The sequence below is a fragment of the Talaromyces atroroseus genome, assembly GCF_001907595.1.
Source record: "Talaromyces atroroseus strain IBT 11181 chromosome Unknown scaffold_3, whole genome shotgun sequence".
NCBI lineage: Eukaryota > Fungi > Ascomycota > Eurotiomycetes > Eurotiales > Trichocomaceae > Talaromyces > Talaromyces atroroseus.
In genome coordinates, this window is record NW_017971435.1 from 914,185 (window position 1) to 926,763 (window position 12,579).

The window sequence follows — 12,579 nt, forward strand, 5'->3', positions numbered from 1 at the left end:
CTATTACCTAGCCAAATTTGGAAAGCGCTCACCTTACATATCACGTAAACATCGCCATTCAGAGTGATGCTTATGGCGGGTACGTGGACAATAGTGTAATCACGCATAAGCAGTAGCGCGCGCTGTGTGCCGCTCAGCCGTGCTTCGCCGTCTGTTAATGCCGAGTTCAGTTGTTAACTTGTTATGGACTGTACCAGAGAACCCAGGAAATATTCAGGATGTCCAAGTTCTGCATTTGTTTTCTCCCTCTTTCTCCTGTTTGATGCTGATATTGGAAGTTTGACAACCGTGTTTATTATTTTAGCTTTAGAACCTGCGCCACGCTACATACTTTATCCAACCGGGAACCTTCGGCTTCATTTATTTTGAACTTAAAATATCTGGAAAAGGGCCCCTTTGGCAGCAATCCAAATCCCTTTACTATTTTAGCGTCTCCCTGTGGCTACGCTATAAAGGTCATGTATTTAAGCCACCAGCTTGGCAGTGAAAACATACACAATCAGAACCATTCCAGCTGTTTATCTTGAGGAGTCGCTTCTTTTTCAATAAGGTATAGTGCGCAGCGCTGTTTGCCTGTCGCAGTGGGTTGCAGCTCGCAGGGTGTTGAAAGATTTAGCGCGTCTGCAAATTGAACAAAAAAGCCTTGGCAGTAGAAAGTAGATGAGTCTTGAATACTAGTTAACTTAAGTACTAATATTATAAAATACATTGTTAGTACATTCTCGCAGTCTTGCAAGCCAAAGAACTTACCATTTTCGTTTTGTCCAAGTTTGAGTCACAAAAGACACCGGTATTGGCTTGCACAGCCAGCCCGTTAATTTTCATCACCGCTGCTCGTCGATGCTGTCCGCTTTCCAGTTTGATCTCGGAACGAGAAGCCTTTATGACGGTCAGATCGGTGGGAGAACTTGCGTCATAAGTTTTGAGTAAACCCTACTTCTCAGCCGGATCGGTGTTCATCAATGCCTCTATAACGCTGTCATCTGCGCCAGCCTGGCATCTGTTGACGACATCAAAGCGACGACCACTTTGTTCGATCTGTATGATCAATGTATCGATAGGCTGCCCCATCAGCGATCGATTAGCTTCAAAACCTCGACCACTGTTGGGGCCGAGGCTGCCAATGTCGACCAATACAACAAATCGAAGTCCGTCTTTGAGGCTGGCTGCATTTAAATCTGGCGCGACTGATTCACTGGTCGCGATGAAGTGGCGCCTGCGAGGTCGAGCAGATCCGTCTGTGTCCACTTAATCATTCAATACTAGACCTGCAAATGGATTCTTGATGTTGAGGGTTTCTTCGAGGAGGAAAGGGAGGGAAGGCAATAATTTAGGTGCTGCTTAGGAAATGTTATACAATGGTTCCGCAATGGTAACCAGCGACGCACATTTTCCTCCTATATATACGAAGAACTTGTACGGCCTTTTTGTTTTCATATACTAGATAATAAGTGGCGTATGTATTTATAACTCCAGTGGCCTGATTCTACATGATTCTCTACATTGTTTGTTATACATGGTAACACGACAGTTAGAAACTAAACCACCGCTCTATGGCAGTTGTCGCTGCCACTATATCATCAGGCTTTGCATGATGATCTATGGCCCAAGCAATAACTCCATCCGGCCGTACAAGCAAAGCGGAGAGCCCGCGCCTATCTTTTGCATCGAGGCTAATATAGCTGATTTTATCATCGTGCTTTCCCACACTGATCACATCCTTAAGCAAAGTATTGCCATCGAAATTAATTAGTAATCCCTGTCCACTCTCTAGCTTCGAGCCTAGTCTCCAACCATCATGGAGCTCAAAGTCCGGTGCTGAACATCCTACAAGTGGATGCGTGCTTTCATCGCCAAGATTATATCGTTGGGACAAACCCCAAAAGCGGTCGATAAACTTGTTATTTCCTTCAAGAGTGCTGAGAAGACTACGGTAGGTTTCATAAACTGCCGCACCGTGCAACTCGGGCTGCATTGCCATGGTCTGCGCCCGTGTCCATTGAAGCACAGAGACGCCGATTGGGTGGCGTTCTGTCTCATAAGTATCGAGAAGCTTGAGGTTTGGAGATCCCTTAGACCTAGCCTCATGTTGGATCGTTGAGGCTAGCTTCCAGCCTAGATTCTTTGCGTCACCCAGTCCAAGATTGAGTCCCTGGCCCATTGGGGGGTGAATATGCGCGGCGTCGCCAGCGAGGAGGACTCGGCCTTTGCGGTAGCTCGGCGCTTGCTTGGACCGATCGGTAAATGAAGAAGCTAGGTGGACTTTTGTAATCTTGGCGTCTTTCTTCCTTGTAATGTGGTCGAGAATTCCTTGTAGGAACTCTTGTGTAAGCTCGCATGTACGATGAGACGCGCCGCCGTCGAAATCTACCAGATATAGACAGTGGGGCCTAACGATATACATTCCATTATCTGTGACATTGAATCCTGGCTTTAGCTTTTCCGGATGATCGAAGTCGCATTCAACGGCATAGCCAGTAAACAGGGGCTCGGTGCCCACAAAATCAAATTGCGCAGCCTTGCGAACCGTACTTCGTCCTCCATCGCATCCCACAAGCCACGAGCCACGAAATGACTGATCTCCAGCTTTGACGTCTTTGACAAAACTCGTTACTTCAGCGCCCCTGCGAATGGTCACGCCTAAGCTCTCGGCTCTCTCATTCAGCAGCCTTTCAATGCATTCGATAGTTGTACCACCAGGCTGTAAAGCCGGGCCATTGATGCAGTACTTGTAACAATGTAAATCAATATTGTTGGCGTTCAGCATGATACCAGCGAAGTGACCGCCCTGTTGGTAGCCAGCTGTCTTCTGAAAGCTTGACGGCCGCTCATTACCAAAGAGCTTGCCAAGCAGCCCGCGTCGATAAAATATCTCAACCGACAAAGTGCTGAGACCGCGCATACCTAACGGCTGCGTCTTCCAGCGTGACTCGAACTTTGCTTCACGCTCCAGGACGAGTACAGAAGTACGCGCCATGGCTAGCTCACAGGCCAATAGAAGTCCGACAGGTCCTGCACCGGCAATAATGACATCGTAGAAGTTATCAATGGACCTGGCCATGGCTTGAAATATGATTCCTTTCAAAATCCTAGCTTGTTGGACAAGTGTTGCGAGAATACTTAGGGGTGATAGTACGAGTTGGAAAGGGCTCTTCGCAGTTTATATACGTATACATGCAGGTCCTGCTGAGCCTTCAGCTGAACCTCTGCTAGTATTACCCGACATGCTCGGTCCGAAACTTACAAAGAGTTGAGGAATCCTCGTAATGACCGTAAGTAACTACATGGGTAGAAGCCCTAAGTGTCCGAAATTTTTTTACCTAATTAGGAAATGCTTGGGTGGCTCGGCGCGAAGCAACCAATCACAGGCATCGGTCCCATAAACTAGCAACATCAACAACGCCCACAACGTCGTTTGAACATCTTCGCAAGCCTGCAGAATCCCACAGGACATCTGCCTAAAGACCGCGCAGAGTGGCCTGTTAGAGCTGCGAGAATCGTGGCCACAGCAAGCCATCATTGGACATAATCGGCTAAGCGTTGACCATGGGAGCAGCAAGCCAAAACCGGCTCGCTAAACCAACAAATGCCCACTCATGTGTTCGCTGCTTTAAACGGAAGGTCAAATGCGATAAACAGCGGCCTTCTGGTTCTTGCAATAGGCATAACGCAGAGTGTATGCCGCGTGTCCCAAATCCGCCCCGGCTCCGAAAGGAGCGCCACCCGGAGGATGTTCTGGTCAGACGCATAGAGCATTACGAAGCCTTGCTTCGGGAGTCTGGGGTTGTCGGTTCGAAGTCACAGGCTGTGCCGGATAAGACACAAGATAGTCCAGCCAATACAGTCTCCATAGATGATTCCCCGCAGCTACCTACCCCTGCATCGAAGAGTGGATTCGAAAGGCAATTCACCAAACCGCAACTAGTTTACAAACATGGGAAATCTAAATATCTGGATAAGTTCGTAAACCTTTTCATACACATCATTTCATATCTAACAAGTGTATAGCAATATATGGACAAGGGCAATAGAAGAGGTAAAATGACAGATGTTTTGTTTATAGACGATCTGTGTTTGGGAAGGGATCCTGATTTATCAGCTCTAGATATATGATGGAGAACATGAGTGCTTCAGAATTCCGCGGCGTATTGTCGAACTGAAGATCTTCTGCTTTTATCTCTAGCTCCACAGTCGGTTCATGAACTATTTTGAGCAAAGAATTAACATTCTCCACAAATACCAGCCATAGTTCCGATCTTTGTTCAACCGAGGGATGAAGTTTTCGGATAATACTTGGCATTGAAGTGACACCAAGTACAAAATCTGTATTGTCTTCCGTGATGTCCAGTTGTCCAGCATATGGAGATACCACTAACAGACAAGCCAGATCCCAGGTGCAGACGATGCTTTCGGAAATTCATCGTCCGAGGAGAACCGGCGATTAGACGTCTATTTGAACACTCTGACTCATATTTATCAGAGCGTGATGCTAGTTCGGAAAAGACCGCAGCTCTGCGACTCTCCCTTTTATTCCCTCCCTCTCTTCATCTGTCAAAGTGATATTAAAAGTGCTCTTCAGAACCTCTATACGCTCGTCCTCGGTCTTGCAGGTTAACAGAAGCGACGTCTTGCCGCCAAGGTTCTGCTTAACATCACCATTCACCAACATCACCTTCCCATATATTCCACTGTCCGGACGTTTCAAAAATCGCACAATCAACATGGTATATGTCTGGTGATTACCTGGATAAGTACTCGTCCAGTAATTAATGGCCTCAAAATCCCGTGGCAGCCACTCGTCCTCTCCAAACGCATAGAATGAGCTCCATGGCTTGGTAGCGCCGTTGCGGTACTGATATACCCAGAGCTTCTGTGGCTCTGTTAGATAGCCTGGAATTACTTTGTACTGGAATCGTACTTCCTGTAATCCAAGATTGACGATAGTATTCCCACTAATCAGCGGGAGAGGCTTTGTTGGACCGTCACCACCGAAACCGACGTCACAGGAATAACGGCTGCCGTCTGGTAGAACAATTATATTCACGACATGGCACCTGTCCAATGGAGTTAGTTATCTGTTAATACCATTTTCTTTCCATATTTTGTCTTGGGTAGTTTACCATCCAGAATAAGGACCCTGGGGAATCCCATCTTTCCTTGGACGAATGCGCGCCCCAGTCAGATATGCCCTGAATCCTAGTCCGCGAAGGATGTGGTTGAAAAGAACACTGGTCTCCATGCAATAGCCGCCACGGCCATTTCGCAAAAACTTCTGATATAGATGCTGCACATCGAGACTAATATCCACTGACTTTGTGTAATGCAGTGACAAGTTTTCATATGGAAACGCCGCGATGTGATGGATGTGCAGCGCTGTCAAAAACTCGGCGTTCAATTCAGGCTTCTCAGGTCGACGGAATTGTTGAGGAAGCCCAATGTATTCAAGATACCGATCAAGTTGAACGGTTGTTAGACCGTGCGGTGTAGTAGCCATGGCTGACATAGTGTATGAATGCGTGTTAGAGACTGGAATCGGATAATGGCGTGCTAGGGCATTAACAGTCTCGACAAGTCTCTGTAATCCTTAAGTAGGCATAAATTTTTATTAAATGTTGAGAGCAATCTGCAATGTCTACCAACCCGCTGAGAGTGATCAGCCGGATGAGTCATGCATCATCTAACTAGCCCTATTGACTAACTACCTATGTAACCAACTAGTTATCTAACCCCAAGCACGTATGTGAGTCATCTGTCTGAGCATAGGATTCTTCTAGATCGCGTCCAAAACTGTTTCGAAATGTGCGGCAGACATGAATATTTCTCTCCATTGCTGGTTCGAAAGAAGCGGAGGCCTTCCAACCATTATAATCCCTGCCATCCTGCAACCCAAGGCCAGTATGTGTTCGGAGACAACAAGGTATAATTTAAAGGTAACTGTTCATATACATTGAAATTAATGTCGTCAAGTTTGGGATGCGCAAGCTGATATCCCAAGGTAGCCACGCTTACGATGATCGATCCCTTTTCATCAGGGAGACCATCTTTGAGGAGAAAGCTGTTAAGGAAGAAATGACCCAGGTGGGTGGTTGCAAACTGGCTCTCAATTCACTGCTTGGGACGTAGAGTAAGTACTCTTTCGGCCCCATAATGCCGGCATTGTTAATCGGGCCACCAATTTTGGGGAGTGATGTTCTTGATCTTGCCGACTGCTTCAATAACAGTAGGGTTGTCCAAAAGGTCAAGTTGTACAAAAGCAGTTTGCACATTTTCATCAAACCCACGAATGGCTTCAAGTACCGGGTTGATTTTGGCCTTATTTCGCGGGGCGAGAATGATCAGTTTCGGTTTAGCAGTGGCGAGCGTGATAGCGACCTCAGACCCCATGCCGACATTGCTGGCTCCGGTTATGATATCTTTGTTTTATTGTGAGCATTTATGTTTCACTTACCGTTTTCAGTGGCTCAGGAGGCATGTTCATCATACATGTTTTGCCCCAAGCTTCTCAATAACCTCTTTGGCAACCGTTTCTTCGTGGAAGGAGCCCATTTCGAAGAGCAAGTCCATCAAATGTCGTCAGGTAGTTTTCAATACAGATATGCACGCCATAGAGTGAGATTTACAGAAATTTTTCTGGTCAGAGCTGGCCTTATAACCAGGCAATTCCTGGATTTCTCTTATTCTGAGCAAGCTCTTTGTCAGTCAAGATGAAAATGCGTAATAGACCAATAGCATTCGTGTAGCCCCGGAATAGTCATCGTTACAAAGCCAACTTGCATGAAGCTGTGTCCGTATTGTGTATTGAACAGGGATGTGAATATCATTTATTGTGCAGCTGTAACTTTCAAGCTTAGACCCTACAGTGTAACAGTATAAAATCTATTACACAATGCCAGATTTATTTTTTCTCTTTCAATCGATGCACATTGCCATAGGCATTGGCAGAGGCTGCTTAGAAATACATGGTATGGCGAGGACGACCATTTTAACCCGAACGATATTGGGTACCTGTGGGATTTTTCTTTGCTGGTCTAGTCAACACAGCCTATTCTTATCCGCGAGAACGCCCAAGCAGTCTATGCTACCATTTAATTTTATTTTTATTATCTTTTCCCTTTCCAGAACTGAGAAATTAATTTGACGCTTGGGTGAATTTATTCTACTCTAGATAGTCCGTCACAATTAAGATGTCCTAGTGTGCATAATAATATGTGTTGTCAACCGTGGTACCTCTCATATAGTCTGGCTCTGCTCCTCGCACATAAATGTCTTGATATAATGTGTCTGATGTCGGGGGTGGATCGTCCATCTTCTGCGCAGCCTCAGCCTCATTATTGACGAAGCTCCTTATTTCTTTCTCCATAGATTTCAACTCATCCTCCGTGTTGACGCCCAGTTCGAGCAGTCGCTCCTTGAGCACTGTCAGGGGATCCTGTTTCCTCTTTTCCTTCAGCTCCTCGCGTGTTCGGTATGCCACGCCAGGGTCGGACATGCTGTGTCCTGAGTATCTATAGGTGACATACTCGTACAGCAACGGTCCTTCATGGCCGCCCTCCTCTCCAGTAATCAGTCGACGGGCATACTTGACTGCGCACATGACGGCTAGAACATCCATGCCATTGATACGGATTCCGGGAAAATAATGTCCCCGTTTGTAGTAGTCGGTCATGGCAGACGATCTTTCAGCAGATGTGCCCATTCCGTACTGATTATCTGTGTAGGCCTGAGTTAGCACATGCAAAATCACAAATACTTTTCGTCTGCAATTGAGAGCAAAAGATAGAAAGGCGAAACGTACTCTCACAGCCGTATAGCACGGGCAGATTCCACAATTTAGCCATGTTGAATGCTTCGTGCACTTGTCCCTGATTCGCAGCGCCGTCGCCATACACGTCCACGGTCATGGTTCTCTGCCCTGTGTATTGCTGAGCAAGGGAGATTCCGGTGCCGACAGGTACGTGCGCGCCAACAATTCCATTTCCACCGTAGAATCCCTTGGCAAACATATGCATCGACCCTCCTTTGCCGTAGGAGATTCCTTGCTGTTTGCCGAGTAGCTCGCCAATTATCGACCGGATACTTCCGCCACGCATATATGTGAAACCATGGCTGCGATATGCTGTGATTAGGGGATCAGACTTGGTAATTGCATGTTCAATTCCCACAGCAACAGCTTCTTGGCCCGTTGAAAGGTGACAGAAGCCTCGGATTTTTTGCTCTTTATAAAGTGCGTCTGCTACCAATTCCAGACGCCTGTAGCGTATTCTGTCAGTAACAAATGGACATATAGATATAAACAGAAGAAAAAAAAAAAACAATGACTTTGGATAACTATGTACCGAATTGTTGTCATGTCTTTGTACAACTGACGAAGTTGGTTTTTCGAGATCTGCAGGCTAAATGGAGGCGGATCAATGTTGTAGGTGTCAAAAGAATCCTTGGGAAGGGTGACGGTGAGTGGAGTATCATCTCCCTATGAGAGGACGTATCAGCCTCATGGAATTTCGGGTTGTGAGGAATCGGGGCCATACCGAAGATTGAGAGCCGCCATTTGCAGCTCTAGCGAGCAGCGTTCGGCGTTGGTGAGAGTGTGTCCACACGGAACGCGAGGCTAGATTGGCGCCATATGGACGCAGCGTACGAGACAGCATCTTGGCCGACGAGTGCTTGACGAGGAGTTTTAACTATTTCGAAGAACTTCACGAGGAGTTGTTGTTGTCCGTATCTGACTAAGCTTGAGTTATGTCGACGTTATGTCATTCTGAGGCCATCGGGAAGCGTCATTGGTCGATGTATAGAGGTCGAGATCAGCCAATCATACCCAAGAAGCAATCGGAGACATCTTTTTGTCTATGTTGATACTGTTCTGTCCTTTTTAGCAACAGTTTTATTGTGTCCATGACAATGCAGACAAAACGTCAGTTGTAAATAATGTTATTCAACTTCCTGGCAAGATTCCGACTGACGTCATTTCTGTCGGTAGCATTATCGCTGGAGTATTTCTCCAGAGGAAAACTACGTGGGATAGTCGGTCACAATCAGACATATTACTTCTTTTTGTTCTATGTGCCACTGGATGTCTCTCGAGCAGAGAGTCAATCAAGGAGACGGAGAAGAATCCTCCTTGATTCCTGAGGCAGAAGTCACGACCCGCTCGGCACGGAAAATCACTACTTCCGACGCGCCCATTCTCGTGTTTCATTCATTAATCATCAAATATCTGTTGCGATGAATTGCCGGATGACTACAAGCAACCGGAATGTCTTATTATTAGTTCATACGGAAAGACGGCGATGACTGCTTATACGGTCTCCGCGTTTAGCTCTGAAGGATGCTAGACACATAATCTCCCACCGGGTTAGAGAAAGCCCCGGTTAATCCCACCATGCCGCGCAGCACATTACCCCGAAGAGGCAGAGGCCGCCGTGAGATTACCGGGAAAAGGAAGGATGGAGAGAAGGAAGAGGAAATTCCCGAAGTCTACCGCGAGTTGCTCGCAGAAGCAGATGCGCGCGCTTCAAAAGAACCGCAGCACGGCAGCAGCCCTGTGAAGCGTCGAAAAGTAGGTGAAAGACTCTTTGCTACGCAAATTACTGAGCCAAATACCGAAGTTCAAGCTACTTCGGACTCGAATAACGTCCTCGAATCAACACAAGAGCAACCCATCTATGACCTCGATGCCGACGATGGGTCCGAAGATGATTCAGACATGGAGTGGGAGGAAGTTCTTATACAGCAGCCAGAGAGAAGTATTCAGGAACGAACTGCGGTTACAGGCGATGAGTCTTTGGATATTACTCTGAAAAAGCCTTCCAACCAACGGAGGACGATTGTGAGAAGACGTAAACCCGTCTCCGGCGCAGAGAAAAAACTTCGTTTGGATATCCATAAGAATCATGTCCTTTGCTTGTTAGGTCACGTATACATACGCAATTTGTGGTGTAATGACGATGAAGTGCAAAAGTTTTTGAAAAGAATGTTAACAAAGCAAACCATCGCTCTTTTGAACCCCAAAGAATCCATGCATCAGTTTTCTCGATCAACTACGTTTATTGATGGCCTTAAGCAGGCAAGCGAGATATTCTCTCGAAGATTTAGAATCACGGCACCGGGCCTGAGAAGGCCGCACTGGACAGAAAATGAGCAGGAGTGCAGAGATAGAGCAACATCAATCATGCGTGAAGGGGAGACTATCACCTCCAAGGAAGAATTCCGCCAGCAAGTAAAGAGACTAGAAGGTTCCCGAGATTTTGGTGCTCAATTATTCTGCTCTTTGCTTCGATCCGCAGCGGTAGAGGCGAGACTGGTATGCTCTCTCCAAGCACTGCCGTTCTCCGGAGTTGCGAAGGGAACGAGCCCCGAAAAGCCCAAACGAGAATATATAGTCATATCATCGGATGACAATACCAGCTCCAGTGATGACAAAGGCGTTGGATATATAGAAAGTTCACCTGCGAAGGGACGAAGAATTGGGCAGCCCTACTTTAAGACGCCCGCGAACTCGCCATCTTCACCTTTCGGTACGTTTTGACTTACTTGAAAAAAAAAAAAGAAAAAAAAAAAAAAAAAAAAAAAAAAAAACGTTAAGTTAACCATCATGTACAGAACGTCAACGTCATTTTTTCACTTCCCCATATCCGGTATACTGGGTCGAGGCCTTCAATGAGGCTGTTCAAAAGTGGATTCCTGTGGATCCCTTAATCACAAAGTCCGTGGCGAAGCCGTCCAAATTTGAGCCTCCAGCGAGCGATAGATATAACAGCATGTCCTACGTGGTGGCTTTTGAAGAAGACGCTTCTGCGCGGGATGTCACAAAGCGATATGCTAAGGCTTACAACGCAAAGTTGCGCAAAACGCGCGTAGAAAGTACAAAGGATGGTGAGCAATGGTGGGCCAACGTGATGCATTTTTTCGAGAAGCCCTTTCTGGAAGACCGAGACCAGTTGGAGACAAGCGAGTTCACGGCTAAATCGGCAGCTGAGCCAATGCCTAGAAACATACAAGACTTTAAGGGTCATCCTATATATGTGTTGGAAAGGCACCTTCGACGGAACGAAGTTATTCACCCAAAAAGAGTAATTGGCAAGGTCGAAGTGAAGAAAGGATCCTTGGAACCGGTCTATCGTCGAGCAGACGTACACTTGGTAAGAAGCGCCGACGGCTGGTATCGACTTGGACGAGATATCAAAGTAGGCGAGCAGCCCCTCAAACGTGCTGCATCTGTGAATCAAAGAGATGATGCCGAAAACCAACTGGAAGACCTGCACGGCTCGGAGATGCCATTGTACGCATTTCATCAGACTGAGCCATACAAGCCGCCACCAGTGGTCAATGGCAAGGTCCCAAAGAATGCCTATGGTAATCTCGACGTGTATGTCCCTAGTATGATTCCCCCCGGAGGGTTCCATCTCAAACACCCCGAAGCATCGAGAGCGGCTCGGATCCTTGGCATTGACTACGCTGCTGCTGTGACGGGATTTGAATTCAAAGGTCGTCATGGAACTGCAATTTTTAGCGGTGTAGTATCGGCTCTTGAGCACCGAGAAGCTCTAGAGGAGGTCATCAAATGCATCGAGGACGAGAGAATTCAAGATGAGCTTGACCGAAGAGTTGAGGAATCACTACGGCTTTGGAAGCATTTCCTGTTGAGACTACGAATTGCAGAGAAAGTGAACAGCTATGCATTTGAAGGCGAGGATCCCCAAGTTTCAGAGAACGAACATCTCAGCAATACAGCCTCAGATGACATGGACTTTGCAGAAGCGGGCGGGTTTTTACCTGAGAATGATGATAATGTCATCGAGCCCACTGGCAAATTTGGTGGTATTGGCGAAAATTTAGAAGCTAGCACAGGCGGCGGATCTTTAACAGGTGAAGAGCCGTTTGATAAGCCCATGTCTGTACCAGAACACCAATCCGCCGAGAATCCTGGCGACGCACAGCAAGACATGTCCACAATACGTAATATGCCACCTATTGGGAGATCGACGAGAAGGGTACCACACTATAAATTAATCGTTATGCCCAAAGCTGCAAGCTCTACAAAGGCAGCTGGTCCATCAGAAGACCAGTCCAAAGCAAGCGATGTTTTCCCACACGAAGAGAATATCTGTAGCAACAACCGCGATTTCCAATCTGCAGGATTTTCAAAAGCCGACCCCATTCAAGTTGATTCGTCGAGCGGTCATACGTCTACCTCTGCGAGCGTGGTAGCCACGTCACTAGGGCCTGCTGATGTTGCGTCTTCCCCTTCTGTAGACCCGAAGCAAAGTGACTCTGATCCTGACCTGGAAACACGATCTATGTTGTCTCATGATCCGGAGGACGAGGATGCGGAACCTGACTGGCTTATGTCAGATTAGAGTTTTTCGTGTATAAAAATCTAATTATAGCAGCAGCTACTGAAGAGCTGTTACTATTTAGAAAAGCTAAACTTTTAGTTTTTCTATCTACAAATTTCTTAAGCAATGACTGAAATCATATCTCGGGGAAGAATGAGAAATGCGTTTAAATAATTTTCTCCAGTCCTATGAATATCGTACCGGATTTTCTTTGCCAATTCTGGCCTTTCCTACGTGTGGA

The 12,579-nt window shown here is 46.6% G+C and overlaps 4 protein-coding genes across 4 annotated transcripts; 1 reads left to right on the forward strand and 3 right to left on the reverse strand.

Moving 5' to 3' along the window:
- Nucleotides 1-1,531: 1,531 nt before the first annotated feature.
- UA08_03360 (hypothetical protein) lies at nt 1,532-3,061 on the reverse strand (the record flags this gene model as incomplete). The annotated part of the gene is made up of 1 exon (XM_020265651.1): nt 1,532-3,061. The coding sequence occupies one exon, from the start codon at nt 3,059-3,061 to the stop codon at nt 1,532-1,534; it is 1,530 nt and encodes a 509-aa protein (XP_020120990.1).
- Nucleotides 3,062-4,489: 1,428 nt separating this feature from the next.
- Nucleotides 4,490-6,384, reverse strand: UA08_03361 (hypothetical protein; the record flags this gene model as incomplete). The annotated part of the gene is made up of 4 exons (XM_020265652.1): nt 4,490-5,054; nt 5,121-5,575; nt 6,010-6,055; nt 6,173-6,384. 4 exons carry the CDS (start codon nt 6,382-6,384, stop codon nt 4,490-4,492), a joined length of 1,278 nt encoding a protein of 425 aa, XP_020120991.1.
- An 805-nt stretch (nt 6,385-7,189) lies between these two features.
- UA08_03362 (Pyruvate dehydrogenase E1 component subunit alpha, mitochondrial) lies at nt 7,190-8,648 on the reverse strand (the record flags this gene model as incomplete). The annotated part of the gene is made up of 4 exons (XM_020265653.1): nt 7,190-7,710; nt 7,796-8,250; nt 8,337-8,470; nt 8,529-8,648. The coding sequence occupies 4 exons, from the start codon at nt 8,646-8,648 to the stop codon at nt 7,190-7,192; spliced, it is 1,230 nt and encodes a 409-aa protein (XP_020120992.1).
- Nucleotides 8,649-9,382: 734 nt separating this feature from the next.
- On the forward strand, nt 9,383-12,359 carry UA08_03363 (hypothetical protein; the record flags this gene model as incomplete). The annotated part of the gene is made up of 2 exons (XM_020265655.1): nt 9,383-10,517; nt 10,603-12,359. The coding sequence occupies 2 exons, from the start codon at nt 9,383-9,385 to the stop codon at nt 12,357-12,359; spliced, it is 2,892 nt and encodes a 963-aa protein (XP_020120987.1).
- Between the last annotated feature and the right edge of the window lie 220 nt (nt 12,360-12,579).